We start from the raw sequence: 23,576 nt of genomic DNA, 5'->3' as shown, positions 1-23,576 counted from the left end.
CACAAATATTGATTGACTCAAAAGGGATATAATTTTTCTTGAATTGTATTAGAGTTTATATGTTTGCCTTTCTTCTAGCCATTATGCACCCACATAAAAGCTTTATTTTCAGTATGAGATAAAAAGTTATTTTGCAAATAGTGCAAAGTTTTCATGCTTGCTGTTGTAGCTGCAACTATAGCTATATAAATTTCCTTTTCTTCTTTAACCACGGTTCTTACTCTGGATTCATTTATCCTGAAATGGCAGGCGAGCACAGCTGCAGCCCGCAATCCGCAGGACATATGAAGCAGTGCAACTTTTTCTTGTAATACCATGACTTTTCCTTGCTTCTTGGGAGTACTTCCAGCATCTCTAGTGGTACTTTGTATGGGTCCCATGATGTTACGCAAGGTTTATGACACTGCCCTAATAAACATGATGAAAAATACACAAGAACCACAAGACATCACTCTTTACCACTTTTTACCATATGCAGTTAACTGGAGAGGTAAATTGCTCATGTAGAAATGATTGGTGGCACAGTGTTTTAAGCAGACACAACATTTGTGCTCACTGCAATAGCAACCAGAAGTGGCTAAAAAATTAATACAGGGTGCCTGGGTAGCTCAGTCTGTTGCACGTCTTGCTCTTGGTTTCTGCTCAGGTCATGATCCCGCGGTCATGAGATTGAGCCCCGCATTGGGGCTTAAGATTCTCTCTCTCTCTCTTAAGATTCTCTCTGTCTCTTCCTCTGCCCCTTTCCCCTGCCTCTAAAAAATACAGATAAAAGATAAATAAATAATGATGATAGTTCAGTACGTGCTACAGTTAATTTTATGCAGTTATGACTTAAACATTAAATCTTTATGTCTGTTTACATTTCTCGACCGTGAGTGCCTCCACATCTGGTGTATAAGTGCTTGTGTGTGTGAGTTTTGATAAATTTTAACTTTTTATATCGGTTATGGTAGTAAATGATAGACTAGTACCTTACATATATTTTACACATTCATGACATACCTAACTTTTCTTAATATTTTTGATATTTCTAGGCTACCTGGTTCATCTGTGAGTTTTTTCAGATTGTTGCAAATCTCCAAAAATTTTTCAAATATAATCATTGGAAAAAAACCCATGAATTGGACCTGCACAGTTTTATACCTGTGTTGAGTCAACTAAAACAGCTTTCATAGTCATCGTTCTTAGCTCACCTTAGAATTTCAGCATATAAAGTATGCATTTACTATGCTTTTTAAGATGTTTACTTAAAGACACATTTGTAATGCTTAAACCTGTACTTGAAAGTGAACATTCAGGTTCAACAGTAAATCCAGGTTATGTACCCTTTCCCCTCCTATTTACTACCACTGTTAGCTTGGTGAGATGATAGCTGACTGTACAATCACATAATCTCTGATTATGCACAAGTTTTAGGAAATCAGAAATTATCTTAAAGTAGCTGTTTTGGTAACTTGGCCTCCCTGAGGTTGAAGTGAAGCCGCAGCTGTTGACTGAAAACCAAAGACAGATCTCAGTGCTTCCCTAAATGACCTTTGATGCGTGTGGGTTCTTCACTGCTAGCTTTGTGAGTGCTGACAACGCTGTTATTTTAGTGGAGTTTTGGAACAGAACAACAACGGAGGAATGTGTTTGGAGGAGTATAGTGTAATCTGGCTTAAAGTGAATGAATTTGTTCAACTTTCACTAACAATTTGATATTTTACATTTATACATACAGTTGATAATTGTGGGCATTTAAAAATACAACTCTTCCTATTTTATTTAAATAGGGAAGCATGATTTTAAAGTTATTATTTAGTTATCACTTTGTTTCACAATTTTTAAATTTTCTGAAATGTACTGATTGACTGCTAGCCAGATCCTCGTGTGGCTGCTGAAGAAGAAGTGAAAAGACTGGAAGAACGACAAAAACAAGCAGCACAAGAGAGAATGGAACAGTGTGAAAAGGCGCATGTACGGGGTTTCCAAGCAATGAAAAAGATCCACCTGGCTCAGGTAAGAATCCTGGCTGTAGACGTACCAGTAGGCTGTAGAACTGATTAGTGGACGGGCTCAGAGGTCAGAAGTGTGAAGAACGTGCAAGTACACTCTTTGACTCCTGTCTTTGCAAATTTCCCATTTCACATTCAGGTTGGATGAAGCAGTTCTCACTGACAGTATATTGCTGTTCTAACATTTTTTGCAATGATGAATTTATTAAAAGTTTAATATTTTAATCAGCCAAAAATGGCCTGAAGAGAAATTAATCACTTTTCTCATTTAATGAATTGCATTTGTGCTCTGCGAATTTTGGGATTCTGTTTACTAAATATTTACTGAGCAAAGCACTTGCTGACTTTGCAGAGTATGATTCAGAAGTAGAGTCATGGTTCTTCCTATCAGGGAGCTTTGAAAAAGTGTCACAGAGCTCTAAAATATGTATAATGAAGCCTGGCTTTATAAGTTTAGCTTTACTTCTGTCATGCTTATTATCGTTCAGTGTTTATCCTTATCCTTGGAACATAGCAGAAAACAATTCATTTTAGAAGTCAAATGATTTTATTTTATGTATTTGACTAATGCATTTGGATGTTTTAAACACCCATGTGAAGAATGAGTTTTTAAGTGCTTCTGTGGGAATTAAAAGCCTTAAAGTGGGACCACTGGGTGGCTCAGTTAGTTAAGCGTTGGACTCTTGATACTGGTTCAGATCATGATCTCACGGTTTGTGAGATTGAGTCCCGTGTTCAGCCCTGCGCTGACAGCGCAGAACCTGCTAGGGATTCTCTCTCTCCCCCTCTGCCCCTCCCCAACTTGCTTGTGCACACTCTCTCTCCCTCTCAAAATAAGTAAATAAACATTAAGAAGAAATAAAAGCCTTAAAATTCATTGGTATAGTTTTAACTGATTCATACACGACCTTCTCAGTTAAATTTTTAGGTTTTTATAAACTGGGAGTAAATTATGACTAAAAGAACTGATTATCTGAATTATTACCAATACTTCTCATCCTAAGACTTAAACTGATAGAAAAAAAAAAATGTGAAAGACAATCAAACTGAACACATTGTTCCACAAATCAGTAATGTTTAGTGGTTAAGAAGGTAGACTCCACAGTCTGCCTGGAAATTTCTTCTCTTCACTGCTTGGCTGGTTGACCTCACGCAAATTACCGAACATCTCTGAATTGTTTCATTGTCTGTTTTGAAGATTACATGAGTTTAATAAGCCCTTAGAATTGTGCCTGGAATTTCATAAGCTCACAGCAAATTTCATAAGCTCATCACCACATCATCAGTGGTGATGGAAGATGTTAATATAGATGATTCGAGTAGAATAATATGCCGTACTCGCGCTGAGGTAGAAAGAGTATATTCAAAGAACTTTGAAGTTAAATTGAATGGGATTGTTTGAATCTTAATATAAAAAAAATGAATCATAAAACTTGACATAAGAATAAGAACGAGTAGTGTTGTGGGGCCCCTGGGTGGCTCAGTTGGTTAGGTGTCCGACTTGAGCTCAGGTCATGATCTCGCGATTTGTGAATTCGAGCCCCACATCGGGCTCTGTGCTGAGAGCTCAGAGCCTGAATCATGCTTCGGATTCTGTGTCTCCCTCTCTCTCTGCCCTTCCTTTGCTTGCTTTCTGTCTCTCTGTCTCAAAAATAAATCAACATTTAAAAAAAATTAAAAGAAAGAATAAGTAGCGTTGTGTCTATCACCACTTGGCAGACACTGTTACACGGCTCTCTCTCTGCCTTTTTGTAGGCTCAATGTCTCTTACATGAGCATGGTCATCAAAACCACTGGTAGAGGATTTCCTTTTCCCTGTGTGAACCTTTTTGCTGCAGACCCCATTGTGTCCTGGGATCTCATTTCCTGCTAGTGTCTGTTGTAAATAGTATTTGGCCCCTGCATACCTCTCCAATATTATCTTTTTCCCTTAACCATCCTTGCCCTCGGTACCCTGTCTGTCCATTACCTATAGCAGTGTATTTTCTCCAAATGCCCCATGCCTTCCTCTCTATACCTCCGTGCTGCAGTAATTATTTCTTATGTGTACTCCTCCACCCGCTTTTATCTTCCTTAATCCTCAACTCAAGGGATGAGAGGTCTTCCCTTATCCTCCCTTACTATCTTACACCACTAAAATTCAGTTAGATAACCTCACTGAAACCTTCTGCTTAAACTTTCATATTAGCCTACCTTCTTAGGCTTAAAGACCTATAGATAGATCCTGTTTCATCATGGGGATTCACAAGAGTGTGAAGTAACACGAAATATCTGTTAAGCAAGTCACTCTGGGTCTTGGTGCTCCTCTGAGGCTGTTCTATGAGACTCCTCTAGTCTAGGAGTGAGGTCGTGTTCTGGCATCGAGCATGGTATCTGGCTTCCAGTAAACTTTTTTGGAGTGAAGAATTAATGACTTTTTGTGGTAGAACACAGGAGGGGGGTGGGGAGGGAACCCCAGTCCCTGTTCCTCGTGACTTCTCCACTTGGCCCTTCCTGTGAACGGTCCTGTCTAAGGTCTGTGCCTCCACTGGTGTTGATTAAGTCTCTCCTTTCTCGAAGACTCAGGAGAAAGTAATGAAAGAACTCAAACAGCTGCAGCAAGACGACCTGGCACGCAGGAGACAGACTGTGGCACAGATGCCCCCGCAGCTAGTTGAACTTGCGTACAAGCGCAGTGAGATGAAAGAAGACCGGCAGAGGGAGCTGGAATTCGCCTTTGAAGACCTGTATGACGCAGACAGGAGTAAGACCCTTTCAGTACGCTTTCCACAATGCTTTTAGAAGTGTTTGGGTGGGAAAATACATTTGTATTGTTGAAGCAGTCGTTATTTTGAAATGACTTCTCAGGTTGAAAGAAGCTCTCAGGGGTTAGACTTGGAAACCATGACGGCCTTTAAATTATATGCTCAAGTTCTTCTTGGTCATTTCAGAATGGAAACATTCTCTCTCTATTTCTTTATTGAGAGGTAAAAGGAAACCTGATTTTGCGCCTTGAACCAGAACCTTTGCCTGCTGTGACTGATCCGATCCAAGATGAAGAACTGGACCTCTCAATGGAACAAGAAAATTTAGCAGAAACTGAAAACATTCCAGTGACAGAAGCCGAAATAATATGTTCTAGTGAAGCAGACGGTAAACACTCCTGGGCTGAATATTACAATATTTCATAGGAAAAAATGCTAGTAATTTGCCAGTAGGAAAGTCTGGTCTAATTTTAGTGCAAACAAATAACTAATACTGATGGGAGTGACGGAAGAAGGAAACCATGTTTTTAGATTTCCATCATTAACGATCCTTTTCATGTATGTGGGAGGAAAGTCATTTTGTTCACATGTACATAGGTTATTAGATTATTTAAGTTAGATACTCAACTCTAAGTTCATTTGAAAACTCAGCATTATTTTTAGACTTGCATCAAGTCACCACAGGTTTCTACTCTGTTAATAGGAAAAAAACTAGTAAATAGTTCATGTATCATGATGAGCAGCACAAATTTCAGCCTCTCTTCTAAACTTCCCCTCTGTCTCCACCATTCTTAACTTTGTCACTTGGCTGTCTCACAGTTACTTAAAACTCCCTGTCTGATGATAAATCTATCCTCCCTTGTCTACTGAAACGTTGTCTTCCTCAACGTTAGCGAATGGTCCCAGTCTGCAGTTATCTAAGCCAGCCCGGTGCGACTTACGTGTAACACTGCCCCCCTTACTTCACATCTCTTTAGAGACCAAGTTCTCTTTATTTTGATCTCTTTTTTCCCTCCATACCTTTGTTCAAAACCACTCAAGGTTTCTTTTTTTTTTTAATTTTTTTTTTCAACGTTTATTTATTTTTGGGACAGAGAGAGACAGAGTATGAACGGGGGAGGGGCAGAGAGAGGGAGACACAGAATCGGAAACAGGCTCCAGGCTCTGAGCCATCAGCCCAGAGCCTGACGCGGGGCTCGAACTCACGGACCGCGAGATCGTGACCTGGCTGAAGTCGGACGCTCAACCGACTGCGCCACCCAGGTGCCCCTAAAACCACTCAAGGTTTCTTATCATCTTTACCCCACACTGGTTAGGTAGCCCTTCGGTGTTCCAACTTTATGTGGGTCCCCTGTTAGATTGCTGGGTGAGACTGTTATTAAGTTGTAGGCTCTATCCCTGTCCCCTGTGCCCACACTGCCCTCTGGCCACTGCAGAATCTTCGATTTTCTTACCAGATCAGCCGTGCCTTGAGGAAGATATTTTTACTGTTTCATCCAGCCCTTTCAGTTTTTTAATTGGGAGTACTATTCAGACCTCTAGTTTGTCAGAATTGTAATTCTTGCCGTATCCAAAGGAACACTTACTTTTCAGCCCCTGCAGTTCCCATTTGGAATTGCTCGCTTGGTGTTGCCAACTCTCTTGATTTTTCGAAAGCATCTAGGAATCTCATTGGTTTAAAAATCCTTATTTTCAAATATTGGCCACAGATTTAATTTCTTAAATATGAGTGAATCACAAACTAATGGTGAGTAAAAGCAGCCAGACAGAAAAGAATACCTAAGTATAATTCTATATTTGTACGAAGTTAAAGTAAACAGAACTAATCTAGTTTCAAGGTTAGAACAGTGGTTATCTTTAGGGGTGTATTGACTGGGAAGGAGTATGAAGGAGCCTTATAGGTGTTGGTAATGTTCTACATCATGATCTGGATTGTATTACGTAGATATATGTAAAATTTTTTCAGCTGTACCCTTGGGTTTTGTGTACTTTATTGTTTGTAAGTTAAAATTAGAACATTTTTTTAATGTTTTTATTTATTTTTGAGAGAGAGAGAGAGAGAGAGAGAGACAGAGCAAGCAGGGGAGAGGCAGAGAAAGAGAAGGAGACACAGAGTCCACAGCAAGCTCCAGGCTCCGAGCTGTCAGCACGGAGCCCGATGCGGGGCTCGAACTCACAGACCATGAGATCATGACCTGAGCCAAAGTCAGATGCTCAACTGACTGAGCCACCCAGGCGTCCCATATTATAACATTTTTTAAAAAGTATGTCAGACAAAACCATAGTTTGCCAGTTTTTGACTTCAGTAGATTGCTTTAATTTTATTCCTTGATTAAGCCATAGAACTATGTATTTGCAACACAGTTCTGTCCCCTTAGAGAGTTGTTTTTACTATACTGAGTTTTGGTGTTGTCCTGTTAACCCATATGGAAGGATGTTTGGGGAAATAAGAATCTTGTTTTTGACTGAAGGGATCTCTTTATGAAGGTAGTTGAGCGAAATTTTCCCGATCGTACCGGGGATAATTCGGGAGCACCTGATTGTCTTTTAAGGTTCTAGCTAGTTCTGTTTTCCTCTGTAGCCTACTAGGAAGTACAGGGCCCGGGCAGCTTTTTGGCTCAGGTGGTTGAATGTCCAACTCTTGATTTTGGCTTAGGTCATAATCACAGGGTCATGGGATCGAGCCTCATGTCGTCGGCTCTGCGCCGAGCGTCCCATATTTGGGTCTTGTCTCTAGAATAGAGTATAAAACCTTATAGAACGTATTTTGAATGCTAATCTTCCACAAGTTAATTAAACGGTATGCATTCTGTCATCGTTTAGCAAACAGAAAAACATCTTCCTGAAAACATTTTTAAGTTTGAAATTTGTGTTGCGTGCATATTGTTGGAAAATAGTCGAATTTTGGTGTTTTTGTTTGAATTTAAATTGAAAATTCTTCCTGGTTATAAAATTGTGATGGGGGCCAAATAGCATTGTATATGCTGCTAATTTATAAATGTAGAGAATAATAAAGTGCTTTTATTATAACTAGTGAGTGTGGCAGGTACTAAGTATAATGGTAGAATAATTTGCTTGGTATATAACAGATGCTGAATAAGTGTTTTTCTTTTCTTTTAGCTTCCTTATCAATGAAGACCCACCAGGTTCCTTCAAAAATTCTTTTTAAAAAATTATTAAATAAGATCCGAAGCCAAAAATCTCTCTGGACAATTCAGTCCACGTCTGAAGACGAAAACGAAGTGATTACCACTGCTAGTGAGACTGAGAGTAAAGCCCCAACAGTCGAATCAGGAGCAATTGCTGACGAAGATAAAACATTATCCTCTGGGCAGGAACAAGGTGATTCTCTCCAAGAGTCTGATTTTGTAGCACACAGACCCTTTTTAAGTTGTTCAAAAATATGATACCTGAAAAATCAAAGAATAATTGGTCAAAGGAAGAAAATGCTTTAAAGCCCATGATGCTGCTACTTCAAGGCAGTAAATGTTAAAAACCTTAGTGAATCTCCTTCCATACACACTAACATGGTAGTATTGTTTATATATGGTTGACCCTGGCACAAAACACGTTTGAACTACGTGGGCCCAATTATACGTGGATTTTTCCATAAACATATTAGAAGATTTTTTTGGTGATGACGATGATTTGAAAAAACTCACGTACAAACTGCGTAGCCTAAAAGTACAGAAAAAATTAAAAAGTTAGGTATTTAAGAATATAGTATATAGGGGCATCTGGGTGGCTCAGTCAGTTAAGCATCCAACTATTGATTTCTGTTCAAGTCATGATCTCACGGTTTGTGGGATCAAGCCCCGTGTTGGGCTCTGTGCTGACAGCACAAAGCCTGTTTCGGATTCTTTCTCTCTGCCCCTCCCCAGCTCATGGTCTCTCACTTTCTCAAAATGAATAAACTTAAAAAAAAAAAAAAAAAGAATACAATATGTAATATCTATAATATTCAAAATATGTGTTAGCTGACTGTATTATTGGTAAGACACCCGGCCGTCAGTAGGCTATTAGTAGTTAAGTTTTGGGGGAGCCAGGGGGCACCTGGGTGGCTCTGTCAGTTCAGCATCTGATTTAGGCTCAGGTCATGATCTCACAGTTTGTGGGTTTGAGCCCCACATCAGGCTCTGTGCTGACAGCTCATAGCCTAGAGCCTGCTTTGGATTCTGCGTGTCCTTCTCTCTGCCACTCCCCTGCTTATACTCTGTGTGTGTGTGTGTGTGTGTGTGTGTGTGTCTCTCTCTCTCAAATAAACATAAAATTTTTTTAAAAGTTTTGGGGGAGTCAGAAGTTATAAGTGGGGGTTTGGCTTCTAACTGTGGTGGTGTTCAAGGGTCAGCTGTCTATTTTAGGTCCAGTAATTGATGAACCAAAATTAACCGGCTTGCTATGGTTAAAATATTTAGCGTATTTCTAATTTTTCTTGTTATTTTTTGTGCTGTAGAGAGCATCCTTTTAACAGTCTTTGCTCACATCTTTATTTCCTTAGGGACAACTCTCGAATTCCTGAATCAAAGAATATGAACATGTTAACAGCTTTTGAGTATATTGCGTCGCGTGTTTATTTCACATTCCCACCAGAGATTTGGCTTCTTTGTTACTCTTCAAGAATTTAGGGGGTTTTTTTGGTAGATAAAAAGGTTATTTTAAATACATTTCCAGAAGTTACAAAAGTCAAGCACAACAGCATCTGAAGTTACAGACTAACAAATGAATCGTGATGACATAACTCCTCTTTGATTTGTTTTTTTCCTTAGAGCTTTATCTTCTATGTATTTTTTTTTAATGTGATGGGATTTGTATGGAAATATTTTGCTACCAAGCTTCTGAACCAAGTGACTTATAGCTCATGTCTAGATTTTGGATTTTATCCTAAGTACAACAGGAAACCTTCTGGAAATAGTTTCTTCCCTTGACCTCTTGACACCACTTTCTCTTGGTCTTCTTACCTTACTGGCTCCTCCTTCATAATTTCCTTCGCTGCTCTTCTCATCTCTACAACCACGAGTCCTTGCCCCCTGAGCTTGTTTCTCAGATCTTTTCACACTCCCTAAACGCCAATGTCATGACTTTATGTTACCATCTTCGAAGTGTGTGTTTCTAGCCTTGACCTCTCCTTGGAACCCCACTCATTTACTTAAATGTCTTATTTGACATCTTCCTGGGTAATCGGCATAAACTTTTCCAAAACCGGACTCTTACTATCCCCTCTAATAACCACCTGCTTTTCCTACACCCGTCCACATTTCTGTAAGTGGCAATAAAGTTTTCTTGCTGAAGTCAAAAAACCTGTCCTTCTGGTTCCCTTTTTTATATCGTACAACCAAATCGTCACAGATCTTTTAGTCTCATTCTCAAAACCTGTCCACAGTGCCACCACTTCTCACCACCTACTGCCCTAGTTTAAGCTAAATTTCTTGTCCAGTGCGGATTCTTGCAGCAGCCTGCTAACCGTCTTCTGTCTTCAGATTTTGTACCTTCCTGCTGTGGTGTAATCCCAGAGTCATCCTGTTAAAACACAAATCACCTGATGTCATTACTCTCAGGGAGGCCCTCCAACAACTACCCAATTCGTGCAGTTAAAACCAACGTGCTTATAGTGGCATCAAAGCCTTGCATAATCTGCTCGCGCACGCACCTCTCTCCCACCACCTCTCTCACCCTACTTCCTCTTGACTTCCTTTCCAGCCACACCTCCCTCCTGAGCCACTCACCATACGCACTGTCTTCCTGGCTGTTCCGTGCACACAGCAGACATGACTCACGTGGTCTTTGCAGATTGCTGGTCTTGGCTGGGATGCTCTTGGATATTTCTGTGCCTTACTCTTCCTTCAGATACTTGCTGAGACCTGGCTTTCTCGGAAAGGCCTTCTCTGTTCACTCTATACAAAATGGCAAGTTACTCCTCTCCCCCATTCCCCTTACCCTTCACTCCCTATCCCCTCTACCCTGCTTTCTCTCCATAGCTGTTACCAGCATCTCCTAGACCATAAATTTACTTTCTTGGCTTATTTGCTTCTTGCCTTGACACTCTGTCCACCCTGCACGTCCTCCAATCCTGGTATAACCTCCATTGAGGGTAGGAACTTGGTTTTGTTCATTGCTGTATCCCCAAGGCTTAGACAAGTGCCTTGTACATAAAAAAATGCTGTTAGTATTTGTTGAAATAATTGAGTAGCTTAAAGCAAGAGAGGTAAGTTTGGAAAGTCAGATGTATATATGTATTTAAAGCCATGGGAACTCTTTCAGGGGAAAGAATTTGGTGAGAAGAGGACTTAGGAGACCATTTGAGGGACTCCGGCATTTAGCAGATAACTAAAGAAGGGCAGACAGCAAAGTAGTAAAAAGGACTGGCCAACAAAGTAGGAGAGAATATGATTTCGGAATTCAGTAAAAGGGGGATTCATCTTCAGTCATAACCAAGTTAATTTTTTGAAAGGCCCTGTATGAGTGGGCTTTCTCCAGCTTCATCTTGCTTCTTTCTCCCCCTTGTCTGACTACACCTGATATTCATTCTTAGACATCCCCACATTCTCTACCCAGCTGATTCCTCCTTACCTTTCAGATGTCCGCCTAAATGTCATTTCCTAAGACAAATCTCATCTGAGCCCCTAGCCTAATTCAGATTCGCTTATAGTACTCTACTATCTAATCCTTTATTTCTCTTATATAGCACCTACCAGTTTCTAGTTTTATAATTTTTTCTGAAGATGAAAGGTGAATACGTAATGTTTCGGTCTGCCCACTTACCTGTAAAGCCTCCTGTCCACCTTTTTAAAATGTGCCACTGTGTCCCCAGCATGCAGCACATAAGTAGGTGCTGAATAAATGAGTGAGTGAGTGAATGAATGAGTGCTTGATGCAGCGTTCCTGGCTCCCCTGATATGATCAGAAAAACTGATTTAACTTCCTTCTCTGCTCTGATTTAATAAATAACCAAAATCCTGCTATCTAAAAATGTCAAGGAGGGTACTTGGGTGGCTCAGTCAGTTAAGTGTCTGACTCTGGGTTTCAGCTCAGGTCCTGATCTCAGTTTGTGGGATTGAACCCCTCTTTGGGCTCTGTGCTGGTGGCATAGAGCCTGCTGGAGATTCTTTCTCTCCTCCTCTCTTTGCCTCTTCCCCATTTGCACTCTCTCTCAAAATAAACTTAAAATAAAAATGGACTTTCCTTAAACTTCTCTTTTTTAAACTTTGGTACCTTGCTTATTCTACTCTTTTATGCTTTTCTCTTGTGTTTGGAACTATCAGTACACCTTTTTAATCAGTTCTTCATTTTTTCCTTTTGGTTCACAATTTTCGTCTCCCATCAGTCTTCTTTTATTAGGCTCAAGTTTAATGGATAAAATATGTGGTCATCTGGAACATGACTGGATCTTAACTAAATAAGACATATAGATGAACCAAAATTGAATTGTTAATCTGAATGCAAGTTGTTTTTTTTGTTTGTTTGTTTGTTTTACTTTGTTCAGATTTAAGCTTGACAGTGATAATACATTCATAATAATGTATCTTTACAGTTGCTGAAAGTGATACTTTAACAGTTGACTCTGGACCACTTAGTAGTGAAGAGAAACCACTTGCATTGGATACAGACTATGAAAAGGAACAAGGTATTTTTATCACATTCTCAGATTAAGCTTGCTTAACATTCTTTGTTTAATACAATTACATATGTAACAAATGAATAAAGAGAATAATAGTGGTGTCAAAATTCTAAATTATTGAAACTAATTTTTGTTTTGGGGATTCTCCTAGAAATAAATGAGACTCAGCCCATCACAACTGTAGCTCAGAGTTCGGTTCTGCTTCATCCTCAAGAAGAAGCAGCCAGAATTAGAATGGCAGCAAGGCAGAAACAGGTAATCTGAACTTTTTATTTGTAGAGGTTTCTTTCTTCGGCTAGGTACCATAATTTTGTTTGATCGATGAAATTTGTCTTCCTATCTGGCTACTTTTGATACTGTTTCTTCTACCTTGTTAGAAAGGACTTCATCTCTGCTTATAAACTATTCATTTAACCCTTATTACATTCTGTTTTGTATTTAATACTTTTGTATGTATCTTATTTTCCCTGTAAAACTTACCATTTTTCTTTAAAGACAGAGACTGTCTTTTTTAAAAATTCAATTCATTTTACATAGTTTCTGGTTCAGTGCCTTATACATAATAGTAAGTGCTCAATAAATGTTCGTTGAATAAATGAGTCCCTGTCATAATATTAGATACTCAGCTAGGCTTTATAAATCTCAAAAGTTTTTCTGAAATACTCTTTTTCAGAAGAAAAATTGTAAATTCAACCTCCTTAACTATAATTTTGGTCCCATCAGCTTTAATAAAAGATTTTTTTTTTTTTAACACAAATTACCTTGAAGGTGGTTAATTGTTACTAAGCCAGTTTATAGTCATAGTTTTTTATATAAATACAGTTGGGGAGTGAGAATTCTATGAGCCAGTATTCTCAGATAAGTGTTTTCTAATCAATATTTTAAAGTGATATTGTCCAATAGAGCTTTCTCTGCTGTGGAAATGTTCCATATCTGTGTCCAGTATGGTACCTGCTACATAGGCTGTTGAGTACTTGGCATGTGACTGTCGCCACTGAGGAACTGAATTTTAAGTTTTATTTAATTTTAATTCATTTACATTTTAATAGTCACATGTAGCCAGTGTACTTCTAGAGGTACTACTGAAATATAAACGGTCCAAATTCAGTGGCTCCTATGAGTGAGGGAAAGAAAGGAAGGTGAAGACAAGAACTCGGCCGTAGCCACTACTGCCTGATCAGGAATAGGTAAAATACCACATTGAGACATTTTTTGTTTTCAAAACCAGATCATTCTTCATTATCTCTAGTGGAAGTGTTCCTCTTGATAAAACTTCACATTCATTCCTTGTTCTACTTATTCAGTAAGTATTTATCTGTTATGTGTGTTCTAGGGACTGTACGAGATGCCCTCTTTAGCAGGCAACCAGTCACACTAGTCCCGTGCTCAAGAAGCTCGAGGTTCCTCTGGCATGTTCTAATTACTTGGATCTGTGTGTGTGTGTTGGTGTAATTATTAGAGTTTATGTGTTACCCCTCTGCCATTGTCTTCATCTGTTTCATGTCTGACAGAAAAGACACAGAATGTTGCTCATGTTTTATTTGGCCTCTAGTTAACTGCACCCCTTCATGGGTGGGCCTAAGAAATCAAATTATTTGTGAGGCCTTAGTATTTAATTTCTCTAGTCATTTTTCTTACTGAGAACACTGGAAAATTAAAGGTGTGAGCACAGAATTTGGTCGAGCATCATAACAGATAAAACAGTGGCAATAAGAGAGAAAACATTACCACTTTCTTCTCGACAGCTGGTACTCTTGGTGATGAGATCAGTTTCCTTTCAATGTAATGCATGTAAACTTTTGTTGAGTTTGTCGTTAATAGATCAGTAGTATTTTTGTTACTTAGATCATGGAAATCGAAGAGCAGAAGCAAAAGCAGTTGGAATTACTTGAACAAATTGAACAACAGAAGTTACGATTAGAAACTGATTGCTTCAGGGCTCAGCTGGAAGAAGAAAAAAGAAAAAGAACTCAACAGACTGGGGTAAGATGCAGGAAATCTCATCCCTACATAGATTGTTGAGGGATAAGAAAATATGAGCAATCTTAGCATTCAGGAAAGTGAAATGCATTTTTAATCTTATTTGGTAATTTTTTTTCTTTTAGTGCTGTATGTATGTGTGTGTGTGTGTGTGTGTGTGTAGATATAGGTATACTTACACAAATCTGATGGCTTTTACCTTTCAGTTTCTAGAGGGTGCCATCGTATATGACCATGATTTATATGTAATGTGTACATTGAGCTCTTGGGCTTGGCACTAAAGGAGAATGGTGGGTTACTTCATTTCTTCATAATGGAAGTGCCAGTCTTTTGTATGAAAAATAAAGCTATGTGAAAGTTTACAGTCATCGAACTTCAGTTTATGTAAAATACTTTAGGACTTGTTTCTAGATTTGCCTTTCAACTAGTGGCTTTGTCTTTCATTAGGTCGGCACTGCTCCAGCATCACACGCCGTCAAATCCGATGAAGATAATCACAGGCAGATGATTCGTAACTATCAACATCAGCTTTTACAGCAAAACAGGTATTAGCTAGGGTACGGTTTCTTGTGATAGTGTGTGGCTGCATCTGCAGGATTTATTATTTGGTTTATATGAAGATCAAATCGGGATTCTCTTGGAACTACAACATAGAGGTTTCTCAGAGGTCAATATGAATGTTGTTCCTTTTTTGTCATAATAGCCAACCCTGAATTGCTGTTGGTTAAATTTAATACTTGGGTTAATTGAACACTTGGGAATATAGGGCATGTTTTCCTCAAGAAAGAACAATGTTTGTTTTTTGTCTTTGTTTTTGGTAGGTTTCACAGACAGTCTGTGGAAATAGCCAGGAAGCGATTACTCGAATATCAGACTATGTTAAAAGCAAAGTACCCACCCGTGTTAGCCACTTCATTGGTATCTGATTCTGTTGTAACAGTACCACCACAGAAATCTGAAAGACCCACTGTTATATCAGAGCATCGAGACCAAGGTCAGAGACCCAAGTTGAGTTCAGATGTTTTAGCCAAGCAGTCTCTGGAGTCAGAGGAACAGCCTAAGCAATTCTCACGGAGTGAAGTACAACAGGGAGACTATAAATTGCCTCATAAAGATTCTCATACACTTTCAAAGCCTTTGTCATATGATAGACCGCGAATATTACACGATCCTAGAGAAATAGCTGAAACGTCTACGGCAACAACTTCTCAAACTTTAGACTCCCAGCAAAGATTCTCAGAGAACAATGAACATATACCCTCTAAGCTAACTGAACATTCTTCATTCCAACCACTGGCAGCTGAGCGTGCTTTTAGTTCTCTGCCTGCTACAGTGGAATCTGGAAAAATCCAGGAACCCTTTCCAACCATAAGCAAAAGTACAGTTCCTGTAAGTCCTTCTGTAATCAGCCAAATACAGGATAAGTCTTTGCCATCCTCAGAGAATATCACAGCCCAGAAGGGTAATTTGAAGGCTCTCCAAGAACAGTTAGACCGACAGAAGGAAATTCTTCGGTCAAGACAGGAAGCTCAAGAACAATTGCATTTGCACAAACGAAAAGAATTGGAAGGACAAACTGGCCTCTCGATATCCCTTCCATTAGTACCTCTGGATTCATTTGCTACACTGCCTTCTGCCAGAGCTGAATCAGGGAGAATCCAGGAATCTTTTCCAATCAGAGATGATACTGCAGTTTCCTCAGGCCATCTTGGGGTCCCACGACTTCAGGATAGGCTTTTGAGTTTTTCACAGCCTGTCTTATCACAGCAAGATAATTTTAAATTTCTCCAAGAACAGTTAAATATTCAGAGGGACAGCCAACAGGCTAGGCGAGAAGCCCAGGAAGTATTATGTGTACATAAACAGAGTGAAGTGGATGGAAGAATATGGTCTGAACAGACTGAACCCCCCTCTTTCCCATCTCAGGTGGCTCAGCATACATTGACTTTGCGACCTTCTGCCGGCACTCATTCTGGAAAAATCCAGGAGCAGTATTCATCTGAGAGTGAGAAGGGACTTCTCTCAAGCCAGCCTGAAATCCAGGAATCTCGGGATGGGTCTTTGAGTTTCCTACAGCAGTTCCTACCTTTGCATGATAGTATGAAGCTGCTCCCAGAACAGCCGACGGCACAGAAGGGCGCTCTTCAGGCGAGGCCTGAAGCCCAGGCGGAGTTGCTTTTGCAGAGACCAAGGGATTTGGGAGACAGTATGTCTGGGCAGATGAGTTCTGTATTCCCACCAGTGGTTGTTCAGTGTTCAGTTGCTTCACAACCTTCTGCTAAAGCTGAGCCTAGAAGAATTTCTTTATCTGAGAAGGAGAGTACCGTTCCTTCAAGTGACTTGGTACTCCCAGCATTTCAGGACCAGCCTCGTAGTTTGCCACAGTGGGAAAATTTGACAGCACGTCAAGAACAGTTACACGTGCAGAGGGTGATACTTGGTGCTAAACAAGAAACCCAGGAATTTGTACACAAACAAAGTGAATTAGAAACAATGGTTTCTTCTGAACAGACTGGCACCTCTTTATCCCTGTCCCAGGTAGCAGAGTCTGAAAGAGTCCAGGAGTTTATGTCAGTCCAGAGTGATAGTACAGTTCCTGTAAGCCATTCTAAGATCCCGAGAGTTCAGGAAAGACTTCTGAGGTTTCCACAACATATACTACCTCTACAGGATGATTTGGAGGAACACCACAAGTGGCTAGGCCTGGGGAAGGAGGCCCTTCATTTTAGCCAGAAAACCCAAGGGAATCTATCTTCTGAACAGACCGACTCCTCATTCCTGCCCCAGTTAGGACAGCCTTCATTTACCTCATTACCTTCTGCTGAATCTGGTACAACCCAGGAAGCCCTTTCAACAGAGAGTGATACTAAAATTCTTTCAAGCCATTCTCAGATCCCACAGTTGCAGGATAGGCTTTTGAGGATATCACAACTTATCCAGCCTCAACAAGATAATTTGAAGGCTCTTGGAGAAAGGTTAGCTATACAGAGAGAAGCTATCATTCGATCTAGACAGGAAGCTCAGGAAGAATTACTTTTGCATAAACAGAGTGAGTGGAAGGAAAGAATATCTCCTGAACAGGTTGGCGCCTCTTCCTTCCCCCCAGTTGCACAGCATTCATTTGCTTCATTACCCCTTAGTGAATCTCGAAGAGTCCAAGAACCTTGTTCAGCTAAGAGTGATAATTTGGAGATACCAAGATTGCCTGACAGGCTTTTAGATTTATCACAACCTGTTTTAACCCAGCCAGATCACCTGATTGCACTTCAACAAGAACACTTGTCTGCACAAAGAAATCCCCTTCCGTGCAGCAAGAAAACCCAGAAAGAATTGGTTTTGCCCAGACAGTATAAATTTGAGGAAAAGTTACCTGCTGAGCATTTTATCCAACCTCACCAGGGTGATTTGAAGGCACTTCAGCAGCAGTTAGATATACAGAGGAGATCCATTCGATCTAGACAGGAAGTCCAAGAAGAATTACTTTTGCAAAGACTAAGTAAACTGGAGAAAAAGGTCTCATCTGAGCAGACTGGCTCTTCACCCTTATCCCAGGTAGCACCGCCTGTTGCCAATTGTGAAAGAATCCAAAAGCCTTTTGTACCCAGATGTAACAGTACTGTTCCTGTAAGTCACCCTGAAATCTCAACATCACAGGACAGACCTTCGAGTTTATCACAGCCCGTTCTGCCTCAGCAAGACACTTCGACAGCACAGTTGGACTTACAAAGGGAAGTGGTGCTTTCTAATGAGAAAGTCCAGGAAGAACTTCTATTAAACAAACACACACAGTGGATTGAAAGTGAGTCTTCTGAGCATGCTCTTTCCTCTTTGTTTTCAGCTCACAAAAGAGAGCATTCATTTATTCCGCTGCCTTTTGCTGAAGTTAAATCTAAAAAACAGTTGTGGATTGTATTCCTCTAAGAATGAACATGCAGCTCCCTCCGGCAATTCTGTGATCCCCAGATTTCAAGATAGGCTTTTGAGTTTTTCACCACCTGTCTTAACTCGGCAAGATAACCTGGAATTTCAGAAGCAGTTGGATCTACAAAAGCAAGTTCTGCATCACAGCCAAAAAGCCCAAGAAGAGTTGCTTGTACAGAGACAGACGACACTGCAGCAGCAGATACAGAAACATCAAGAGACTTTGAAGGATTTCTTTAAATACGGTCAGGTATGTAATTAAACTTGAATGCCTAGAAATTAAATAATGGACGTAACCCAACCCAGACAAGCTAAATGTTTTTTAATCTCAGGCCTGAATAAGTTCTTAGTTATTGAGAATAAGTGGTTTGACCTTAACTGCTTTATTTTTCTACCTTAAACAATGTGGAAATTAAAAAGTAAGAATTGATCTACCGTGCATGGTGTTTCGGAGGTTAATAGTTACTGGAAGCCCAACTGATTTCGGCCAGTAGTTTGACATAGCCAAGTGCAAACACCATTAAAAACGTAGATTGTCATTTGAAGTTTTATCATAAAGGGTTTTGAACTTACCAAAAGGTTAAATTGCAGAATAGCGGAATTTCTTTTATGCAGATAGCAAGTCTTGTGCTTTCTGTGTAGCACTCTGTGGACAATTGTATATGAATCAAAATTAGTACCATCTTTTTCCTTAAGTGATCATATTACCGCATGATTTTAGGGCTGATGGACAGTTAGAACTGCTGCCTGTTACTGAATTAGAGGGCAGACTCTACCACGGTCACGTAGACATCCATGTTCTCAGTAGGGGAGACAGGAGTATATTCTGAGTGTGAAGGTGTCTATTTTATTTTAAAAGGTTACTTCCTAAATCTATGGTTTAGTCTAAATAGAACTCCTTAAATCCTTTGATGTTCAAGAGAAGCTTGAGTTGAGTTCATGAGTTCATGAATACTTGAGTTCTAGGGATTTACTGGTCTTTTTAAGGAAAAGTAATGGGGAAAGAAAAGCAGGGGGGAGTACTCAAGTAGAATGTCTTATGAAAGATACAGTGGAAGCTGAGTTTTAAGTCCAACATTGTACTTTTCAATGGAATATGGTTTCTGTATAAGAAGCATTTCTCATCTTTTTTAATGTATAAAGCTGTAATAGTGTGAGTGATGGAATTATTTATTTGCTTGAGGTTCTAATTTAAGAAGGGCAGTACACATCTGATGAATTCTTCACATGATCTCTCATCTTGTGTCATCCCCACCCTCAATTGTCCACTTTTTCAGATAAGTCAGCCCACAGTTGGAAATGACGTGCAAAGTCAGAAGCTCAGAGAGTGGCTTCCTCGTCCCCAAGACCTAGCAGGAGACGATCAGGAAAACATTAGGCCTGTTACTAGGAGCAACTCCGATGACAATCAGCTGCTTTCAGAAAGTAGTGCCAAGCAAAGTGGTAAGATAATTGCATTTTATTGTTAACTGTCTGCTGGTTACTCTTTGCTTTCACCTCCCGCAACCCTCTGGCTGAAGAAAAGTTTGTCGTATGTTAACAGATCTGTACTATGCCTAACTTTGTCTCTGACTTGATAGGCAAGCATCTGGACAAAGAACTGGGCAGGAGATCTTCCAAGCCGCCTGTAGCAAAAGTTAAATGTGGATTGGATTTGAACCAACACGAACTTAGTGCTATACAAGAGGTAGAATCACCAGCAAGTGGCAGAACTTCTCTACTAGGTAAACATACGGTTTGATAAAATAGGGTTTTGTTTTTAATTTTTTTAACATTTATTTAATTTTGGGAGGGGGAACTAGCACTAGTGGGGCAGGGGCAGAGAAAGAGAGACAGAGGATCTGAAGCAGGCCCTGTGCTGTGAGTGGAGAGCCCAATGAAGGGCTCGAACCCACAAACCGTGAGATCATGACCTGAACCAAGAGTCCGAAGGCTTAATCGGCTGAGCCACCCAGGCGCCCCAATAAAATGTGATCTGTTTAATAGTTTGCCGGTTTTCTACATTTTTTTCAGGATGCTACATTTTTGTTTTGAAGATACAGACTGCGAATACTCATGAAAGAAAAAAATGGGTTTACATAAACAGTATTTAAAATTTGGACTTAAAGAAATGTGGCATTAGGGAACTAATTTCTTCTTGTGTATGGTGAAAACCTATTTACTGTATTCCCTATGGTTCCTTTCATAGCTGCCTTCTAAACCTGTTTCTTTAGGAGTAACTCTTTTTTTCTCTTCTTTGCTGCTTTTCTACTTCAATACCTTCACTGCTCTTTTCGTGTATCTTTTGAGGATAATTATTATGCTTAAAATTCTGGCTTTATGAACAGTTATAAGCAGGTATAGTTCTTCTCTCTACTTCTTCCTAGATGCAGTTATCTGGAAAATTCCTCCCTGCGATCTTTAGTAAATAGCCCTGTTTGAGTTATATAATGATTTTTAGATTTCAGACTCAAGCAAATAATTGATTGAGTTTATCCAAGCAGATCCTTGTGTCGATCTCTCTGACACGCAGTAACCCATCACCACTTCTCAGTTCTTGTTCCGCTCTGGCACCTGCCTGTTTCCCTGCCCACTGCCACTCACTTCATGCAGACTCCTGAGTGGCTGCTACAGCTTCCAGTGTTCCCTGTTTCCAGTCTAGCTTTACTCTCATTTTCCCATGGTAAATTCAGAGTAGTCTCCCTCTGCATCTCCGTGTTTGAAACTCTTCACCGGGTTTCCCTTCGAGTCGAGGAGTAAGTCTAAATTAAGTCAAAGTCCCTACTGTCACCTGCAGGCCCTTCGTGATCTCGCTCCTTCCTTCAGGGTGGGGTTCACTGCTACTTCCCTGTAAATTTGTCCTGAGCTATCAAGTGTCCTGCCCCCTGCCTTTGGGAGCTTTTATCCTAGCCTTTATCACACTTCTTTGGGGAATACTTCTAGTCAGAATACGACAGGCACACAGTTTAAAAAGGCAAAAAGCGCTAAAAGGTTATAACATGAAACAGCATGTTTTCCTGCCCCTACCCACCCTTCACCCCTTAACTTTACCAGAGACAGCCACTTTTCAAGTCTTTTATGTTTCTTCTTATATTTACCACTATCCTTGGCAATACATTTCAGGAAAAATCCAGCTAAGTTACTATCATGCTAACGTGTTAAGTTTTTTTCACTGTTCAGTTAGTGTGCTATATTTCCTTTTTTGTAAAATTTCTTTTTTTTTTTAATGTTTATTTTTGAGAGAGAAACAGAGTGCGAGTGGGGGAGGGGCAGAGAGCCGGAGACACAGAATCCAAGCACGCTCCAGGCTCCAAGCTGTCAGCACAAGAGTCTGACGTGGGGCTCAAACTCACAAATGGCGAGATCGTGACCTGAGCTGAAGTTGGATGTTCAACCAATTGAGCCATTGAGCCACCCAGGCACCCCCTAAAACTCCTTTTTCTATAGTAAATTGTCACTTTTTATTTGCTTAAAGTTTCTGTTGAATGTCTTCTTACGCTAATACTTCTGTTAAATACCTCTAATGTAAGGGAAGATCACACTATTTTCTCTTGAAACACCTAGTTGGAAGTTGGAGGACAGCTGTTCTGCATTGTTAATAAGGGTGTTAGTGCTTCCAGAAGGGACAAAAACTGCTTCTTGGAAAGGTACCAAACCACAGTTGTACAGAAAAAGATAAGCAGTAGGTCTGTAGTTACTAAAATTTCATGGAGGTAGGAGGCAATTAGAGCAAGAAATAATGACTACAAAGACTGATGATAAAAGTAATGTTGAGAAACACTGATCTATATCGATCCTCTAATTTTCTTCTCTATAGTTCATTTCTTTTGGTTTTACTTTCTGGAAGAATTGCCTCAGTGTATTTCTCACTTACGAATTTTTATTTTGACAATCACATTGCACTTTCTAAAAGCTTACTCTTCCTGTCTTTTTCATTTTTCTTAGCATCCTGCTGTTGTGTCACCAATGCAATTAACTACTTTGAATATATATATATATATATATATACATATATATACATATATATATATATATATATATATATATATATATATATATAGTGTTTTGTTTGTTTGGGTTCCTGTATTTTCTCTGTCCAAATTCTTTTGTTCCTTTTTTGTTGTTTCTGATTTTTTTAGAGGCTTTTCTCTAATATCTTGCATATTTGAGTGGGATGCTCATGGCTAATTAGAAATTCTGGGGGTGCCTGGGTGGCTCAGTTGGTTAAGCGTCCGACTTCAGCTCCTGTCATGATCTCACGGTTTGTGGGTTCGAGACCCACGCCAGGCTCTGTGCTGACAGCTTGCTCAGAGCCTGGAGCCTGCTTTGGATTCTGTGTCTCCTTCTCCCTCTGCTCCTTCTCTGCTGGGACTCTGTCTCTTTGTCTCGAAAATAAATAAATGTTAAAAAAAAAAAAAAAAAGAAATTGTGTAGTTGGCGGCCCTGTTTCCTGCTGGACTTCATTAGAAAAGGTGGTTTCTCATGAGGCACCCTCAATTTAGTATCTGTGGTTCTTTCCTTGAGGCAGTTTAGAGTTTAGTTTCTTCAAGGAAAGATCTGCCAAGCTTGATACAAGTCTGGCTGTTGCTGTTATGGAGCCAGACCTGGGGGGAATCTGCATTGAGGATGCAGACTTTACTACCCCTGACTTCCTTTTGGCACTCTTACTTCCTCCCACCCTTGTTTTCTTTCAGTGCCGAGCCCCCCCTGAGTTCAGAGTGTACTGGATTCAGTTTCTCCAGAGCATAAATCGTTAGTCTCCTCTGGGGATAAATGTAGGCGGTGGGATGGGTCTGTTCGCAGTACATGTTTTTAAGCATTGTCCCTGTCTTCAGTTCCCTGGTGCACACTTTCCTTATGTAATATTCGGTGCCTTTAACTGCCAAGTTTTTCTAAGGTGGTGCACAGTAGATTAGCTTCTACTTTTGGGTATCTCCCATGCCTCTATTTCCTTACTTGTTCATTATTATATTTGTATCAAAGTATAATATTCAGAGAATTGCACAAATCATAAGGGTTTATTTCAGTGATTATCGCTGTAATAGCCATCCCCATGTAGCCACCACTCAGGTCAAGAACTAGAGTGTTACAGAACTCCGTAGACTGTCCTCTCGCGTCCTCCCAACTATGGCCTCTCAGTTCTCTCCAGAGCAAACCTCTGTCTTGATGTCAAACCACAGATTAGCCATGGTTATTTTGACTTTATGCTATCAACACATACCTTAGAATACTATCAGTGGTTAGTGAATTCTCCAGGAACTTGATCCTGTGATTGGTCAATACTGAAGTATTATCTGGTATTTGAACTAGGAGCAGCCTTAAAGTTAGGGAAATGGAAGTGAA

General features: G+C 39.9%; 1 protein-coding gene across 1 annotated transcript in view; it reads left to right on the top strand.

Moving 5' to 3' along the window:
- The window catches only part of CEP295 (centrosomal protein 295), a 55,770-nt gene that overhangs the window by 19,683 nt on the left and 12,511 nt on the right, over positions 1-23,576 (top strand). Inside the window, 12 exon segments of the mRNA XM_043579939.1 lie at positions 1,858-1,998; positions 4,554-4,737; positions 4,959-5,126; positions 7,859-8,080; positions 12,267-12,359; positions 12,505-12,608; positions 14,199-14,336; positions 14,781-14,878; positions 15,155-18,224; positions 18,226-18,504; positions 19,532-19,697; positions 19,835-19,978. Of these exon segments, the coding sequence (XP_043435874.1) occupies positions 1,858-1,998; positions 4,554-4,737; positions 4,959-5,126; positions 7,859-8,080; positions 12,267-12,359; positions 12,505-12,608; positions 14,199-14,336; positions 14,781-14,878; positions 15,155-18,224; positions 18,226-18,504; positions 19,532-19,697; positions 19,835-19,978 (4,807 nt within the window).

This window comes from Prionailurus bengalensis, chromosome D1, assembly GCF_016509475.1.
Source record: "Prionailurus bengalensis isolate Pbe53 chromosome D1, Fcat_Pben_1.1_paternal_pri, whole genome shotgun sequence".
NCBI classification, from domain to species: domain Eukaryota; kingdom Metazoa; phylum Chordata; class Mammalia; order Carnivora; family Felidae; genus Prionailurus; species Prionailurus bengalensis.
This window is presented reverse-complemented; position numbering and strand designations above follow the sequence as displayed.